At 39.9% G+C, this 20037-nt stretch overlaps 1 protein-coding gene across 1 annotated transcript in view; it reads left to right on the top strand.

Moving 5' to 3' along the window:
* LOC126458484 (transcription factor Dp-1) overlaps positions 1–20037 on the top strand; it is a 198406-nt gene that overhangs the window by 73413 nt on the left and 104956 nt on the right. The window contains exons 4-5 of the mRNA XM_050095576.1: positions 6301–6419; positions 6510–6646. Of these exons, the coding sequence (XP_049951533.1) occupies positions 6301–6419; positions 6510–6646 (256 nt within the window). The remainder of the gene's footprint in view (positions 1–6300; positions 6420–6509; positions 6647–20037) is intronic.

Genomic DNA, 20037 nt, shown 5'->3' with positions numbered 1-20037 from the left:
TTTTGATCAGTACTGACCCAGATCTCATTTTGGACAAGCCCTCCACCTCCCCAAACATGTCCTCTAAATGCTCAACAAAAAACTGAGGCTTCATCGCTATAAAAGATTCCCCATCAGCTCTCGAACATATAAGGTACCGGGGCGAATAAGATCCACTGCCATCCTTAGCTTGACGTTCCTCCTATGGTGTGGCCAGGGAGGGGAATGATTTGGGGTCGTACTTCTGTGCATTGAATTGAGCCCGTGGACACTTAGAGACTGCTAGTGTTAGACCACCAGCAAGAGATGATGTACTACGCTTCATCGCGCGTCATCCACTCTGATGCCACCTACTCCGACATGGGACCCTCCCACGGCTACCACCCAGTCGCAGCAAAGGCCACCTGGCAGGATGGCCACTGCCGGAGGTTCCGATGCCCCAGCGGGGTGAGTATCTCCCCCTTGGCATACGTGAGGAGTTAATGGTACAGGCATTAGCAGAGCGATCCCTGTGTGGTCAGGGGGCAACAACCAACAGGGTACATGGCGGCCCCACCACAACAGACTGGCTACTATGCTGTATATGAGGTGCAACCAAGCAAACAAGTCCATTATCATCGCCAGCATAGAAAACTATACTGCACAGCAGATGGAAAAATACGCACCCAGGAGGATGACCTCCCCCAACAGTTGGAGAATGAGCAGAAGTGCAGATCCACGTCAACAAAGGATGCAATAGGTCTCAGTGCATAATGGACATGATGCACCATGTAAGGCGCCCTTCCGCAATTGGCTCGCTCTTCGGGAAAATTTTGAAAAATGGAGATCAAACCCTACAGGGGACCATCACAAAGGCCAAAACGTGAGACACGCCTTTTAGTCGCCTCTTACGACAGGCAGGAATACCTCGGGTCTATTCTAACCCGTAGCCACAGGGGGAAAACACTCGAATTCTTGAGTGAAAAATGAACTTAAAGAACTTCATATTAAAGAACAAATGTTCAACGTACAGCTTTATAATGCAGAATTACAGTTGGGAAAGTTGCTTCATAGACTAGAATACGATTCCATTACCAAAAAGTCAGAAAGTACACAGAGTTCATGGTACAGAAAACAAAAGCTACACAGAAGAAAAAACTAGCCAATCTTACCAATCTTATAAAGCAACAGTTACGTCCCAACCCAACCAAAAGAGCCGAAGGAAACACACATTCTACACACCTTTCCTCGACAAGACAAACATAATTTTCACTGCAGAAGGAGAGGCACTACTCTGCAAACGTTTAAAACACAACGTCCAACCTTCACTGGACCAAAGGAACCAAGAAACGCTCATCACTAGTGTCACACAGATCTCAACCATCACCTTTAAGAAGCAAAATGACAGAGAAAAGCCACCTGCCACAAAATTAATGAATCATTGAAAAGGAAATTGCAAAACCATTCCCAGCATACAAGAGAAGAGAAGCAGCCCTTACACGTACCATTAAGATTAAATTAAACATGAATAATGCAATAATTGTAAAAGCTGACAAGGGTAACAACTGCTGTAATGAACAGAGCAACATACGTAGAAAAACTTCAGACTTCTTCCATACCAACAACATAACAGAAATACATAAAGATATAACATCCAGAATACAAAAAAGAGGTTACACATTTCAAACAATACCAACTTTCTACTCGCCATCCAAGAAGCAAGAAACATTGTAACAATGAGCCCACAAGCACCTTGCCTTAGATCACAAAAATAGGACCACCATCAGGCCTATACTGAACTGTAGAAACAGCCCAATATTCAAAATCAACAAAATTTTCTTCAGAATTCTCAAAGAAGCTTACACATTCAATAATGAGAGAACACTTAAAACCACAACAGAATTTACACAACATGTCAAAAACATAGAGGTACCTGATGGAGCCACATTGGCCTCATTTGACATACAAAACCTTTATTCCTCTGTGCCAATAGATCCCACATAGAGGGACACATTCCACGTGGGAGAAATATATATCTACCCGTCCTTTTTTCCCCCTAAGGTAAGTCTTTCCACTCCCGGGATTGGAATGACTCCTTACCCTCTCCCTTAAAACCCAAATCCTTTTGTCTTTCCCTCTCCTTCCCTCTTTCCTGACGAGGCAACCGTTGGTTGCGAAAGCTAGAATTTTATGTGTATGTTTGTGTGTCTGTCGACCTGCCAGCACTTTCATTTGGTAAGTCACATCATCCCTTCAACTCACATTACTGAATTAATGGACCTGCTGGAATTCACACTTCCACACAACTATTTTAAATTTAACAGTAAAATCTACAAACAAATAGATGGTCTGGCGGTGGGCACGAATCTTTCCAGATCGCTAGCAGAAACATTTATAAGTAACTTAGAAGACAAAATCCTGATTTCTAATGTCCACCTCCTCAAAAATATCATTTACTACTACAGATATGTAGCTGATACAATCATCTTAATAAGGCGCTGAAGGTGACATCAGTGAGTTATTCAACAACTTCCATGAAAACATAAAATTCACAGTTGAACACCAAACAGATGACAGTATTAATTTCTTAGACCTTATCATTGGAATAAAGAATAACAGACATCAGTTTGAAATTTATAGGAAGCCAACCACAACACATACTTCAGTCCACAACTCCTGTTGTCGCCCCACAGCCCATAAAATGACAGCATTCCGGTACATGATCAATAGAGCTACCCACCTACAACTCTCTGAAGATAAATATGATCAATAAATTGAAATAATAAAACAAACAGCTAATGCAAATGGTTGTAGCAGCTCCATAGTGGACACTCTAAAACACTCAATAATGGCAAAGCAATCACAACACAAAAAACAAAAAGGAAGTAATATCTTCAATACAATCCCCTTTCTAGGTAACATTTCGTATCAGGTTGCCAATGTCTTCGAACAAAAAGGCACAAGCATATCCTTTACCACAGACAACAAGAGTGGACAGAAATTACCACACATCATCAGCACACGAAACCCACTTCATCACACACGTGTGTACAAAATTGATTGTTTGGACTGTGACTGCTTCTACATAGGCCAGACAGGCAGATCATTTGAGATTGGATTCAAAGTACACATGGCAGCACTAAAAACGAAAGAAAGAAAAAGAAAAGAAAAGAAAAATACCACACATCAGCTATAGCCACCCACCTGCATGGGGAAATAATAATAATTATAATAATAATAATAATCCATGACAAAAATGACAATATTTACAATAGTATCATCTCTGTTTTCAGCAACTATCTAAATTATTAAAATTACACACACACACACACACACACACACACACACACACACACACACACACACACACACCTTACTGTTTACTATAAATATTTAGTTATGTTACCATGACAGCTACCAAAAGTACAAAAGATTGACCTCATTTACATATATGTCATCACACCAACAGCTTGTACCCCTTGTCAGCCTGAAATTGTTGTTGTTGTTGTTGTTGTTGTTGTGGTCTTCAGTCCTGAGACTGGTTTGATGCAGCCTGAAACGGTATGTACATCAACTACTGGCACAGATTGTACATCCATCAGTATATTTTAAAGCATTAACCAATGTATTACCTCAGCCTTTAGGCAGTTATTACATGTAACAGATATTAACTTAAGACCCCTTGCCATGTAAAGTTTGCACTCATACAATCACTCTTTCCGCCCTCTCACTTTCTCTTCCTCTCCCTCTCCCTTTGCCTCCAGCCTTTCATATGTATCTATTAATCCCAATCAAAATGGTTATTTATGTATAATTTTACCGCTGTAGCCTATACGGTTATTGTACTTAAAGTGTGTAACATGTCATCCGATTGTATGAACTAGTACAAAGTTTAAGCTATTTTAACTTTTCAGAATTGAGTTATATACCACCTGAAGTATTTATTCCAACGCATGTATTAGACACCTCAGAACAAACACCTCCAAATCCTTTTTAAAAATAATTATTCTGTAATAGTGTTTTTATAATGTATATTCTTTTACTTTGCGATAATGTTTTCTCTTCCGCTATATGATCTTCGCACCCAATAGTTTGCAGATGCCATATTTGTTTACAAAATATGACAGTATACATGTAATGTGTTAAGACAGGGAAAGGAACCTGTGACCACTGGAGGTATTCTATTTTACTTATTTTATGTTTAGCATTAGATATACGTTTAATTTTTTTGTCAAAAGAAACTCAAAACCATGTTCTGAAATAGTGTTTTGTTTCTCCACTAGACAATGCCACAAGTTCCTCCAAAAAATCCTAAATCAACACACACACAAATTTCATAATATCAAATGTAAATCCACCTGATGATGGGAGGTTTAAAACCTTTGAAACACATCGTGTAGATAAACAAACAGTGACTGGTAACAGTAAACTTGTTGTTTCATTTAATGCCAATAACAGTCGTGGTAAAGGGTAACCTAAAATGTTCGCATTAGTATATTTTAACTGACCACTCAATAAGCTATAATGCTGAGGTAAGCCCTGGGCAAAATATATCCCTGAAGTGGGGTTCTTATAATCGTGATTGTGCTTTATGTCTTCTAATGGTCAGTGAATGGAGCAAAAAGGACAACAGTGATTGAATTACACGCATGAACACCTTTGGAATATGACTCTGCCAACAGTCAAAGATACATAACTCGTGGAAAAATGATTTGGAATAAAATGTTATATCAAACACACAACAAAAATCAAGTCTACAGCTTGTCAGCAAGGAGGAAGCTGGCTTGTATGTGGTAATCATACATACGGAATGCTAGACTGACCTGCTGTCACTGTAAGGGCCACTTTATCCCACTCTGGAGATCATGGGAGCATGCATCATGACATGATGTGGCAGCAGGAGACTTGTGTATGCCCAGCAGTTTTGCATCCACTGCTGGCCACAACCATGTGCTGCTGCTGCTGCTTGTGGAAGCAGATAGATAGTCTCAATTTTGGAATCAGTGGATAAAGCAGTGTGCCCAGGTGCCATGCGACATTTGGAAAGAGAAGTTTAGACACTGGTTTAAATTCCAGTAAGTAGAATTGAAAGCCTCTCAAAAGAAAATAATGTAAGACTATACAGCAAAATGTAACTAGTGTCACTGGAAGTAGTTTCAAATAAGAATAGGCTTACACTGTTCATCAACGGAGACTCTTCAGTTCCCTCATCCCCACCCCCGTTGGTGAGGGAAAAAATTATTTCTTGTGCGACAACTAAAGTGCTATATTGTACACTGTGGAATGCTTGATTTACATCTTTGTATTCCCTCATAGATGTAATAATCACGATTTCGTACTTGTAAAAAGTATTGCCAAAGGTGGGAGGCTAACATTTTTAGCTGGAAAGTTGTGCATTAGGACATACCTGTTCCCACTCTATGGAGTCTTTATGTAATCAAAGGTTGTTTACAAGGCTGTTGTGTGATCTTGGCTCATTATGGGCACAGTTCTTAAAATTCTGTCTGTGTGAAACGAAATGTGGTGATGGGCTGCCATCCAGTGAGTTCATTTTAGTGTACAAGACATAAATAGCCTTCTGCTAATTTTGAATAGATTTGTTTGCCATTATTGCTCCATTCCTGCCTGTGTTGACATGCTTAATGTCTTTATTGTTCAATATTGGTGTCCTAACCACATTTGAGAATTTAGCAGTTAGTATGAGTTTGCAAGAAGTACAGTTTGTGTAATCACTTGACTAAATATTTGCCTTTATTCTTATTTTCTTCATTTTTCATCATGTACTTACGTATACACAAGAATTTATTTCCTCGGTGAAGGAAATAGTTCTTTCTATTTGACGTACTTGTGGAAGTTTATGTACAGTATATCGACCTGAGTAGCTGAAGAATGTCAGCAGTTTAATGTTGAAAAAGTGTTATCCAGAGTCTATAGGACACTTAGTACAAATAGTGTACTCAGTTGGAAGAAAGTGTACCTATTGCACAATTGCGCATTGTCACATTGCTGTCTGTGGTTGTAGATTTACTCCAAATCTTTTAATATCTTTGAAGTTAAACTTTTCTAGTCACTGAAATACATTGTCTATTAGTGAGTGCAAGATCTAGTAGCGTACTGTCAGGTAGTTTATAGGTAACTGTAATTGCCTCCTGTGAGTAGTGGCAAAATCCCCTTGAAAACTTTATGCCGTTTACTCATGTTTTGTAGCACATTAAGATAATTTTATGTACAGGTAAGAAATGAGGATAGTGCCCTTTATATTGTCTCAAATAATTTTTGTGTGTGTGTATAACCATGTTCTCATTCTTATTACTTTTTAATTCAAAATTGTTTTATTTGAAGGGTCTTCACACATTGTAACCATACCTGTTCAGTCATCTGGTTCCATGAAAGTTCAAACATTGAAATCATCAGAGCCTACTCTTCTGCCAAAGACAATACATTTAGCTTCTAATCCAATGGTGAGTGAAGTGCTTTTTTCTCCATGCTAATGTGGATGTAGCATAGACTTTTCGATATTTTTTAACTGTTTATTTTGATTATTACTGCAGGTTTTAAGTACTTCTCAGCGAATAGCTGCACAGCATGTTCTGCCAACAAATCCACCAAAGAATTACATCTCTCCAATCCTTGATCACAGTGGATCTCGAAAACGTCAAGAAATGGAGAATGAATTTATGCCAGAGTAGTAAGTTACTTAACTGGAAGAATGCGGCATGTTTCATTATGTGTAGACTAGCACATTTTTATTAAAATTTGGTTTAAGTGGTTTCCTTTCATTAGTGTTGTGATTAGTGTTTTTTCAGATTATGTTGTAAATACTGATTTGGTTGAACAAAGATAACTAATTATCAGAAAATGTAACAATGAAAACAAACTATTATTGATAAAATTATTTAATTGGGTAGATAGAAAATCTACTCACCAAGCGGCGGCAGAACGCACACACAAAAGACTGTTGTGATTGGCAAACTTTCGGAGCCATTGGCTCCCCCTTCAGACAGAAGGGTTGAGGGGGAAGGAAGAAGGGTGAAGGAAAAGGGGTAGATCTTGGGAAAATAGCCCTGAACCACAGGTCAAGGGAGACTTACTGTATGGGATGAGAAGGAAAGACTTATTGTTGGGGTACTGCAACAAACGAGATTTGAAAACTGGAGAGCTTAAAGGTGAAGACAGGGTAACATGCAAGACAGAGGTACTACTGAAACATCGTGCGTGAGTTAATAAGAGTGAGAAGCTAAGTACATTGTACGTAACAGAGGTGGGAGAGGGCGGTGAATAATAGACGGTAAAGGCAACGAAAGATGTAGGAAATTAAAATGGAGTGAAGCAAACAGTAGTTACAGTGAAGAAAAGTTGAGACAAAAGAAATTAATGTATGACATTCGTGATCTCAGTGCCTGTTTCACCACACGTGTCATCTGGATTCTTCCCCTAAACACTAGTTTCTCAGTACTTCACAGGTGGGAACTAGCACTACAACATGTCGTCGGTTCTCGCCACCCATCTGGACTTAATTTACATTAATGTCTTCCGTCTCAGCTTTTCTTCACCGTAACTACTCTTTGCTTCACTCCGTTTTAATTTCCTAAATTTTTCATTGTCTTTCCCATCTATTTTTCACCGCCTCTTCCCATCTCTGTTAGGAGTAACTCTTATTAACCCGAGCTCGATGTTTTAGTAGTAATCTCTGTCTTGCATATTACCCTGTCTTCCATCTTCTATCAGGTTTTCAAATATTGTCCGATGCAGTCCCCAACAATCAGTCTTTCCTTCTCAGCTCAACAGACTTGTGTGTGGGTGGGTGTGGGTGTGGGTGTTATGCTGCTGGTAGCTGAGTAGACTTTTTATCTATCAAATTAATTACCAGGAAAGTTTACTGGTTGCAGCAAACAAGTTATCTCAGAAAAAATGCATGACAAATTAAACGGATTACACTTTTAAGAAACTATTTCCTTAATTGTGAAACACATATTGTTTGCTACTGTACACTGGGGAAAATTGAAATTGAGTTTATGTAAATGTTTTGGGAAACGACATTTTTGTGCAGCTATCAGTGTTCTTTACAGTGTGTATAAAAAGTCTGTTGTTGTCAAAGGTTAAAATTTGTCAACATCAAATCTAGATTTGTGTTTTCGGATTTGTCTACACCTACGTGGCTTCTCTGCAAATCACACTTGTGTGCCTGGCAGAGGGTTCATCGAAGAACCTTCACAACAATTCTCCATTGTTCCACTCTCGAACAGTGCACAGAAAAAATAAACACCTATATCTTTCTGTGCGAGCTTCTGATTTCCCTTGTGTTATGATGATCATTGCTCTCTGTGTAGGTCAGCATAAAAAAATTGCTGATTGAAATTTTGAGAAGAGCCACTGCAGTGAGAAATGCCTTTGTTTTAATGAGGTGTCCCCTAAATTGTGTATCACATCTGTGACACACTCTCCCCTGTTTCTCAATAATGTAAAATGTGCTGCCCTTCTTTGAACTTCCTTGATGTACACAGTTAATCCTATCTGGTGAGGATCCCACACCATGCAGAAGTACTGCAAAAGAGGACGGACAAGCATAGTGTAGCCAGTCTCTTTAGTAGATCTGTTGCATCTTCTAAGTGTTCTGCCAATAATTTGCAGTCTTTAGTTCTCCTTTCCCACGACATTATCTAAGTCTTCTTTCCAACTTAAAGTGTTTCATAATTGTAATTCCTAGGTATTTAGTTGAATTTATGGCTATTAAATTTGACTGATTTGTCGTATAACCAATGTTTAACAGATGACCTCACACTTTTGTTAATTTAGGGCCAGTTACCAATTTTCGCACCATACCGGTAAGTTATCTGAATCACTTCACAATTTGTTTTGATCTCTCTCTGGAAAACGTCAAGCAAATTTTTATCTGATTTTTTGAGCACTTTTTTTTTTTTTTTTTTTTTTTTTTGGTGGGGGGGAGATTGACAGTATTCAGTGTCACTACAACCACCCTGTGTTCACTAATCCCTGTATCCATGTTGATGCTCATCATTAGCTCAGCACTGTTTGTTGCTATGAGATCAAGTGTGTTTCTGCAACTGTTTACTATTTGAGTGAGCTCACAAACTAGTTGCCCAAAATAATTTTCTAAAAATGCATTTAGCACAATTTCAGATGTTTTTTAATGCACACCTCTGGATTTAAACATGTATTGTTGCCAACATATCAAGGGTAAACTGAACTCACAACCGATTAAAACTGTATAGGTCGGGTATGTGTTTGAAATTAAACTGAAGTTTTCTTTGAACTTCACAGAAATTATATACCTGAGTTGGGAGGTCAGTAAAAGGATCTAATAGGGTCGTTCTATGTCAAGTCAGTACACTTTAAATAAAAATTTGAGCTCACCCTCTTAGATTTTGCTGAAAGTTGGTTTACGTATAGTGGGTGCTGAAACTAAAAAAATTCCAAATTTCAATTTTTAACCTCAAACCATTTCTGAATATGGTCATGTAAACTTTTCAAAAACTGACCAAAAATGTGTGAATGGACTTATTTTAAATTGCCCTAGGAGCTGCCCCAATTGAGCTAGAGAGCTGGGAAGGGTGTCATTTTGCAGCATTTTTCATGCTCTTTCCAGTGATATACAACAAAACAGCTTCTAATTAATAACCTTTTTCAAAATACTAATTAATATTGTGATTTAATTTTTTTTACAAAAAGCACATAATTGAAAATTTTCAAAATATTTCCATAACTACTTCATACTGTTGTAAATCACATGGCAAAATATAAATGTGGGATGATGATGGGTTCATTGTTAAAAAAATTATTTCTGATTCTTGTTTTTCACAAACAGCCGTATTTTTCACAAACAGCCATAGTTTGACCAAACTGACCTTCAACAAACAGGAATTTCATTAAAATATACTGAAAGGTAAGTAAAAAAAGTGGTAGAAATATCAAAATATCACCTTTTTGAAACAAAACTAAACATCATTTTCTATAAGTGATTGTTGTTGTTGTTTTTTTTTTTTTTTCCTACTAATAGGCTATTAACTGGCAAAACGAAATTTTGAGTGTGGAACCTATAGCTAAGATTTAAATAAGGTGTGAAAAACTTGTAAGTAGACTATTGATGGAATACTTCTGGTCCAAAAATGCACATTTCATTAGCCATTGTATGAAGGCTGAGCATGCTTGTGTTCCTGTCTATGTATGCAGCAGGCTGTCAACAAGTTGAAACAAGCACAGTGTTTGATGTCTGTACAGTCATTCAGAGACTGGAGCCATTGTTGAGAGGATATAAGACTGTTACATTCTAAGGTTTGGTGTGCCTACAGCATTATTGTGCACTGTGGTTTTAGTGCAAATCAATTGTTACCTCTGAGTTGACCAGTTTGTATCTAGTGTATTTAACAGTTCATTTACAAGTAAATCTATAAATGGAAGGAGAGTTTATAAGTGGTTTTTGTATCAATATGGAGCCAAGTAAAAAGTGCAGTGCTGTAAGAGTGCAGTGTTGTAATCCATTGAAGAAGTCAAATCATTTTATTAGAGACAGGGAAAAACAGAAATGTCACAGCATGGATGCCTTAATTATTTCCACAAATACGTAGTGGTGGCAGGATTTGTGATAAATGTAGGAAAGATGTAACCACATTGAAAAATACACCAAAGCCCATGAGTGATAAGTGTTGAAGATTCTTCTGAATCAGAGATAATCATCCCAGACCAAGAACCTGTCTTCACTGCAACTTCAGTGGTTGTTCAAACACCTAACACATCACTTCAAGAACTAGGTGAGTCCCCAATTGATAAGAAAAAATTAACATCTAGGCGTTACGCCAAATCAAAAGTAAAAAAAATCTTCTCCTCAGTGACACGTAAACATTTTTTTGCTGCTGAAACTTCGTCAGATACTGATGAATCCGTTCTTCAAAACCTCAAAACAAACTTTAATAATTCTATAAGTAGAGCAAAAAAACTGATGATTCTTACAAGTTTACCTGAGGAGTGGAGTGTCAGGGAAATGAGGGAATTTAATGCTCCTAATTACATTGTTCGGCAGTCCAAAAAAATTTTGAAAGAGGAAAGATTCATGGAAGGTCCAAACCCAAAACCAGGGAAGTGTTTACCAACAGAAACTGTCAAAACTGTACATTCATTTTATGAAAATGATGAAGTTAGCCGGGCAATGCCAGGTACTTAAAGATTGTGTGACAATTACAGAACCAAGTGGAAGTAAAACAAAAATATCAAAAAGACTTATTTTGTGTAACCATAAAGAAGCTTACAAACATTTTAAAGACAAGTTTCCTAACATAAAAATAGGTTTCTCTAAATTTGCTGAGTTGAACCCGAAACATTGTGTATTTGCTGGCTGGAGTGGCGCGCGCGCGCCCACACGCACACGCACACGCACACGCACACGCACACACACACACACACACACACACACACACACACACACACTGTCTGTGTGTGCACAACTCACCGAAACATAAAATTAATAATAGAAAATGCCAAACTAAATACAGTAACAAACAGCATCTTAAACAATTATAAGCAGTGCATTGCAAAAATGTTTTGCAACCCATCATCAGTTTATTGCACCATGGGAAACTGTAAATATTGCCCAGGAGAAACTGTCATACATAAAATTTTACAAGACTCTTTTGATGGAAGCTTAGTTGAATGAGTTGAGTTCCGACAGTGGATGTCAGTTGACCGCTGTAATCTGGAAATCGTTCAGAAAACTTCTGAAGAATTCATAGATTTATTTTGTAGTAAGATGTCTACTTTGATTCGGCATGACTTCATTGCCAAGCAACAGAAGAAAATCTTATAGAATCTGAATTTGTTGTCATACATGATTTTTTGGAACGTTATAAAATAGTTCTACAGGATGAAGCTCAGAGCTACCACTGGACAAGACAACAGATTGCCATTCATTTATTTGTTATATATTACAAACAGGAAGACTAAATTGAGCATATGAGCTTTGTCATTGTTTCTGATTGCCTGGAGCACAATACAGTTGCAGTTTACACCTTTCAAAAGAAGCTTATTTCTTATCTAACAAATAAATTTCAAAAGCTTCCAAAAAAAATATACTATTATTCTGGCAGTTCTGCTGCTCAGTACAAAAATAAGAAAAACTTCCTAAACCTATGCCTTCATGAGGAAGACTTGAACATAAAAGCTGAGTGGCACTTTTCAGCCACAGTACATGGGAAAGGGCCTTGTGATGGAGTAGGGGGTTCAGTTAAGAGACTGGCAGCTAGTGCAAGTTTGCGAAGGCCGTACCAAAATCAGATCCAAACCCCACGAGATCTATTTGAGGGGGCAGTAGATAATATCACAAATGTTAATTTTGCGTATTCCACTCAAGAAGACTATGCTGCTTCAGAAATATTATTAAAAAGCTGGATTGAAGAGGCATTGACAATCAAAGGAACACAGCAATTTCACACTTTCATTCCCAACACTACATCAAAATTAATAGTCAGATACTTTTCAAGTGATGTGCAGAGTTGGGAGAGGGAAGTAACATCATCACCAGACAAACTGAAGTTACAAGATGTAACAGGCTATGTCACCACTGTGTATGGCTGAAACTGGTGGCTTGGGTACATTTTAGAAGAAAAAAAACCAACTTGATGAAGTGAAAATAACTTTTCTTCATCCATGTGGACCAGCTAAATCATTCTCCTATCACGCACATGCAGATGTCCTTTAGGTGTCAGTTGTGGATGTTGTCACAAAAGTAAATCCATTTACTCTGACAGGGAGAACATACATTCTTAATGAAAGTGATGTAAACCAAACCCATTTGGCTTTATTAAAATGTAATCTGTGAAGTTCCAAGACAATTTGTTGGGAAACTGCTTTCAACTCAAAACTTAATTTTTGTCTCAGGTTAGTGTTAACGTATATTTTATAGAAAGTTGTTCCAAAATTACTGTTAGTACCTATTGTGTTAAATTTAGCTATGTATGGATACCTGTTACTCAAAAACAAGCATTATGTATTTAATTTTTTTTAATAGTTTCTTTCCAAACAGCATGCATCAGAACTATTACGTAAACACTTGTACTTTTTCATACTTTATTTCAGTTTGTAGCTAAATGCTCAAACTTTTTTGTTTTGTCAGTTAATATACTGTTAGTTAACTTGTATGAAATTGAAATAAGCAATCAATTACACAATATGCTTATTACTTTTGTTTTAATAAGGTGATGTTTTGATATTTCTAATACTATCTTTTACTTACCTTTCAGTATATTTTAATGAAATTCCTGTTTGTTAAAGGTCAGTTTGGTCAAACTATGGCTGTTAGTGAAAAACAAGAGTCCAGAATAATTTTTTTTAACAATGAACCCATCATCATCCCACATTTATGTTTTGCCATGTGATTTACAACAGTAGAAGTAGTTGTGGAAATATTTTGAAAATTTTCAGTTGTGTATGTTTGTAAAAAAAATTAAATCAAAAAATTAATTAGTATTTTGAAAAAAGGGGTATTAATTAGAAGCTATGTTTTGTTGTATATCCCTGAAAAGAGCATGCAAAATCCAGCAAAATGTCACCTTTCCCAGCTCTCTAGCTCAATTAGAGCAACTGGTAGGGCAGTTTAAAAAAAGTCCGTTCACACATTTTTGGCTGGTTTTTGAAAAGTTTACATAGCCATATTTCAGGAATGGTTTGAGATAAAAAAATTGAAATTTTGAATTTTTCTTAGTTTCAGCCCCCACTATAAGTATACTAAATTTTAGCAAAATCTAAAATGGTGAGGTAAAATAGGTGTGTTGATTTGACATGGAATGACCCAATAATTATTTTATTCCAGTTGCCAAGACTGACATCTATCAATACTAACTCGCAGGAACCATTTACTTAAATTTCACTACAAGATAATCTACTTCTAACAGCAACAAACAGGCCACCACCAACTGTAATTAGCCTATACTTTCTGAACACCATTAGGTCAAAAATGTTGGCTGAACTTATCTCTGGCTTTAGAGCCAGCTTTCGGTTGTAAAATGATCTGAGCATCAGTGCTTTCTACTAGCACCTGGACCTCTGGTACTTCCCCAACACAACTGTTATACACATGGTTCCTAGATCTATGTTCTTCCTGTGTTCAACCTGCACCCTGTGAGACTGAAGCTCTTTCTGTTCCCTCAAGGCCCTCTAACCTAAAAAAAGGCCCAGTCCGTGCCACACAGCCCCCACTACCTGTATAGCCACCTCCTGCATGTAATGGACTCCTGTCCTGTTTAACAGAACCCAAAACCCCATCACCCTGTAGTGCAAGTCAAGAAATCCGAGTCTGCATGGTCGCAGAACAGTCTGAGCCTCTTTATCAGACCCTCCTTACCAGTGGTCCGCAATCGGTTCTGTCACCTATGCTACAAATGGTGAGCTCTGCTTTCATCTCACAAGCAAGACCAAGCTGCTCAAAACCAGAGAGCTTCTCTTCCGATCCAAAGTGACACACGTGATTGGTACTGACATGAGCCACCAGCTGCATTTGGCTGCACTCTGTGCTCTTCATGGCATCTGGAAGGACCTGTTCCCATCTAGAATGACTTCACCCAGTATGCACATGGAGTGCACTTTGGTTTTCTTCCCCTCCTTGATGACCATTTTATTGAGGGTCCCCATAATGCACATAACAGTGGAGCTCCCATCTGCTAATAATCCCAACCTTTGTGACTGCCTGGATCATTCAATTGAACTGTTCAGTCACATGAGAAGTTTTTGTTAGAAACTACACTGCTATTAAGCAGTGCAAGAGCTGTTAAACAGTAAACTTAACAGGAGTTCTCAAATACTCAGCTCGAATACCCGAGTGTAGGCGACAATTTTTGACTGGAAAATTCTACATTCTATTTCACAGTTAAAGTAGGGATGACAGTTATCGCTGAAATGAGTTTTCAGGTACATCAGTTTCTTAGGTGCCAGTTTAACCCAACTCTTAAAAGTGCTCAGAATAACCAGTTTCTGAAATAACCGATTTTCCATTTTTTATTCCTTTACTTCCTGTATTAAACATGAAACTGAACAAAGATGGAAAAATGTTGACTGCCTCAGTTCAAGATACACAGAATGAAAATATTAAATTAAATAGGCAGATAAAATAAAACTTAGTCTGTCCACCATTCACTGCTTTTGTTGAAAAGCGAGCAGTTGTTGAAAACTAGGGAGAAATCACCAGTATTCTCCTATGGATTCCAGTTTTTTGAAACTCTGCTCAAAAATAATGTGATAAAGTATCATCCCCCATTTGGGCATTACGAATAGTCTGTGTTAAAGGGTGAAAACGAGGTTGAAGAACTAAATTTTCAATGTTAATTTGTCCATGTTCAAGGGATACAAGCAGATCAAGGCATGTTATGTAGACACAGACAACAGATCAGCCACTTCCTATTTCTGTCATAAACTATGAATGAATCTCTTCTCACGATTTGCGCGTTTGTTGTGGCTCCTCCCCTTTTTATTTTTTTAAAGAAAATGTAGCATTGTACTGCATTGACACTGCACTTTATAAAATACATCCTGTAATACAACAGTGAGAAACAACTGTAGAGACCAGGTGGGGCAAGTCTTGCACCCTGCATGTCCACTTGTACCCTCTAATAGGCTACACCACATGGTAACAAATACATTGCTGTCTCAGCAATGCTGTACCAATTCTTATGCCATGTGTTTGTTGCTCAGTTCTGCCGGTGTAGTTGTTAAAATAGCACTGGTCGCTTTCCATTATATGTATCTATCTGCTACTATGGCTAATTGATATATCGGTTTCTTTTATCTGGTTATTAGTAAATATAAAAAATCACCTGTTACAACCAAAAACAAACTACTGAAAAATACTGGTATTAGTTTTAACCGGTTGGTTTTTCCGTAAGCGAAAGTCCGGCATTTTGCATTTGTTAACTATATTCTTGATGTGGAACTGGTTTTATACTTTCTAAATAAATTTAGAGATCCATATTGTGTAAGTACTTCTTTTATTAACTGTCTACTTAAAAATCGTAACTATACTGAGTGATACTGCATTTAACTACCACTTGCTTGCTCTGGCAACTTCAACCTAACTCTGGCCCTTATATACATTTATGCCTACTCTTTCCGTTTGCCTCTACCTGTAACAGCAGATGACAGGCTGAGCTGACCGAAAATCGGTGATCAGTAAAGCGCCCTCTGGCCAACGTACCACCGCATCTCCCCAGCAACTTCATTGTGCTTTCTGGATGCCAAACACACCAAACCATTGCTCGAGCAGTTTCCTCCTCCTCCTCCTCCGATTTGACAAGGCAGCACCACCTGGCCATGTTCAGGGCAGCTCGTCCCGCACAATGCTATGTGGCTCTCGCCCCTCCCACCCCACCCCAGTACGCCTATTCTGCGACGTCACTCGCACAACCTGTTACTAACAATCCTCTGCCCAGCACACTGACGCCTGACCCCTACCAGATTTTGATGCACCTGAGCTCTGAGATGGCAGCACTTACCTCCAGCACCTACCGCCAGGTGCTGATCGCCCCCACCCATGCAATGCTGGGCCAGGCAAAAACAGACACCCCTCCTGATGTGGTTCTAATCATCCCCTGATGACCGCTGCCAACTAGGGGCAACATGCTGATACCACCAGAGGTTTGGTGAGGATGCTTCCAGCTGAAGACCTCCGTGCTTCTGGTCCCCAAGCCCTGGCAGACACTGGGAATAGGCGTGCGTGTTTGCTGTACCATTTCACGGCACCTGTTTGTACAGGATTTGAATGATGCTAGTTCCTCTGTCCACTACCTCGACGACACCAGCTCAGATTTATCAATGTTTCTCTGCAAACAACTACTAAATCCCACTCCCATCCCCCTCCGTTTCCCCTTCTCATTACTGCTGCCAACAACTTTTACATCCCTACTTATGAGGTGCACACATGCGCTTGCTTGATTTAGGCCTTCAGTGCAAACTCCCATGGACCTCCACCCAGTCTGGGTGTCAACTTCCTCGGTCATTACAGTCTACTGGCCAACATAGTGAACGTTGTTTACTCAGCGGCACCTCTGACAGGTCTGTCCACTGACTACTATGCCCTGGCCGCTGCTCAAGAGGATGACCCAGACCTAGCCCACACCCATCGGAATGCTGACTCTGACCTCGACCTCCAGCTAAGATCCATATGAGGCTCCGACGTGAGATCTGGTGTGACGTTGTTTTGGATCCTTCACAACCTGATGGTTCCAATGACCGCCCGCACCATTTCCTCCATCCTACCTTCCAAAAACTGACATTCAACTCCATCCATGGCCTCACACACCTAGGTGTCAGCACCTCTACAACCCTCATGAAAAAACACTTTGTTTGGCTTGGTATTAACGCAATTGCAGTAGCTGGGCTAGGCCACCCCTACTCTGATATTTCAGCTGAAACTGTGGCTGTAGCCTATGTTCAGACCTGGGGCCGCCAGTTCACCTTGGCCCTCTTCTAATACTGAGAGTGACCTGTCTCTCCAATTTCCACCATACCTCCAGCTACTGGTTTGCAGCTAACGGCGTGGTGGAGCGGTTCCAACCCACACTTAAAGCCACCCTTACGTGTTATTTTTCAAAATGTTTTGCTGCCATAATCCTGGTACTTATAGGCCTGTGACTAACACACAAAACTGACCTGGGAACTTTTGCTGCCAAGCTGGTATACCCCATTTGCCATTCCTGGTGTGTGTGTGTGTGTGTGTGTGTGTGTGTGTGTGTGTGTGTGTGTGTGTGAGCGCGCGCGTGCGTGCGTGCAGCAGCTCCAAGGCTTCATGGCCCAGTTGTGACTAGCACCTCCGCAGTATCATGGTGACTCCCAATCTTCATCCACCATGACCTGAGAGCATGTGCCCATGTCATGCTTCAGGTGGACACACAAATTCCACCACTCTGCCCTCAGTATTTGGGCAACACGGAGACATGACATTCTCCATTCATCTGAATGGTGCCACAACAGCTGTTTACATAGACAGGCTCAAATGGCCTATATCCTACAGCCTCTTCCAGCCAATGAGCATAGCACTACTATTGAGGTGGAGTTGCCTCTGCCTATCACTGGACCCAGTCGCAGCTCCACCAACACTGCCTATGATACGACACAGGCCAACATCATCCCCTGTGCAGTTCCTGACATACCACAGGCTGATATGCCAACCCCGACGCCACGTGCAACACACCACCAACTAATACTGTCCCTGACCAGCCACCAACCGATTGCACGACAGACACACACCCCAGTGCCTGGGATCCTGACGTTGCCACCACACTGCCCTTCTTGCAGCTTCCAGCCAATGTAGATGTCTCCTGCTTCTACAGGTACCCACCATTCCTGACAGTGTGTCGTCGTCACTGCCACTAAGAACAGCACTATCGGCTCCAAACAACCCTCTGCATGATTGGTACCAATGTTTTTGGCTTGGAAGGGGGAAACCAAGTGGCAACTCTTTCTGTTTGCCTCCACCTGTAGCAGCAGATAACGAGCTGCGTTGACCGAAAACCAGCGATCACTAAAGTGCCTGCCGGCCAAGGGTCCACCACATCTCCCCAGCATACGTACTCGTCACTTTTGCTGGAGGTAGAGCTCAAGTTGCCACACTTTCCAGACACAATGAATGCTGAACCATTGCTTGAGCAGTCTCTTCTTGTGCTTCAATGAGGCAACACTCTCCAGACGTACTCTCAGCAACTCATCCTGCACAATGTCACATGGCTCGCATCGTCTGCCACACTTCGCCTGAGTATGCATGGATGGCAGGGTTTTGCACCCACGTACCTTGTCACTACTGTGCCACTACTTGTGTCTGCTGAGGTCGAAGTAGTGTGTGATTGTGAAGTTATCTGGACACGTTTAATAGGGCTAGGAGAAATAAGGTTAATTATTGGGTGTTATTACCGGCCACCAGGTACCACCGTGACAGTTCTAGAATCATTCAAAGGGAGTCTACACTCTGTATCGCAGAAGTACTCGGATCCTGCTATATTAGTTGGAGGCGACTTCAACCTACCTAGTATAGACTCGGATGTCTATGGATTCATTACAGGTGGTATAGACAAGCCGTCGTGTGAATTACTTTTGAACACATTATCCAAAACCTGTCTTGAGCAGCTAAATCGACAGCCAACGCGTGATGGAAATATTTTAGAGCCAGTAGCCATGAACAGACCAGACCTCATCGATGGTGTCAGTGTTGAGACAGGGATTAGTGATCATGTTGTTGTCATTACGACTATGGTTACGAAAGTTAAAAAGTCGGTCAAGAAGGCTAGGAGAGCATTCTTACTAGAAAGAGCAGATAAACAATTGTTAGCATCCCATTTAGTAAATGAATCGACTTAATTTACTTCCGGTATGATGGACATGGGAGAATTATGGGCAAATTTTAAACACATTGTAAATAACGCATTGGAGAAGTATGTGCCGAAAAAGTGGGTTACGGATGGAAAAGACCCACCGTGGTTTAACAGCGCAATTCGGAGAATGCTTAGGAAGCAAAGTCAGTTGCACTCGTGGTACAAGAAAGAACGGGAGAATGATGAGGAGCAAAAGTTAGTAGAGATTTGTGCTGCTGTAAAAAGAGTGATGCGCGAAGCATACAACCACTACCACCATCATACCTTAGCAAAAGATCTTGCTGAAAACCCAAGGAAATTCTGGTCTTACGTAAAATCGGTAAGTGGGTCGAAGACTTCCATCCAGTCACTCACTGATCAGTCTGGCCTGGCAACGGAAGACAGCAAAATGAAAGCTGAAATTTTAAATTTAGCATTTGAGAAATCATTCACACAGGCGGATCGTACAAACATACCGCCATTTGAATCTCGTACAGATTCCCGTATGGAGAACATAGTGATAGACATCCCTGGGGTTGTGAAGCAGCTGAATGGGTTGAAAATAAATAAATCGCCAGGTCCTGACGGGATTCCAATTCGGTTTTACAGAGAGTACTCTACTGCATTGGCTCCTTACTTAGCTTGCATTTATTGCGAATCTCTTGCCCAACGTAAAGTCCCAAGCGACTGGAAAAAAGCGCAGGTGACGCCTGTATATAAGAAGGGTAGAAGGACGGAT

The sequence above is a fragment of the Schistocerca serialis genome, chromosome 2 (genome assembly GCF_023864345.2).
Source record: "Schistocerca serialis cubense isolate TAMUIC-IGC-003099 chromosome 2, iqSchSeri2.2, whole genome shotgun sequence".
NCBI classification, from domain to species: domain Eukaryota; kingdom Metazoa; phylum Arthropoda; class Insecta; order Orthoptera; family Acrididae; genus Schistocerca; species Schistocerca serialis.
This window is presented reverse-complemented; position numbering and strand designations above follow the sequence as displayed.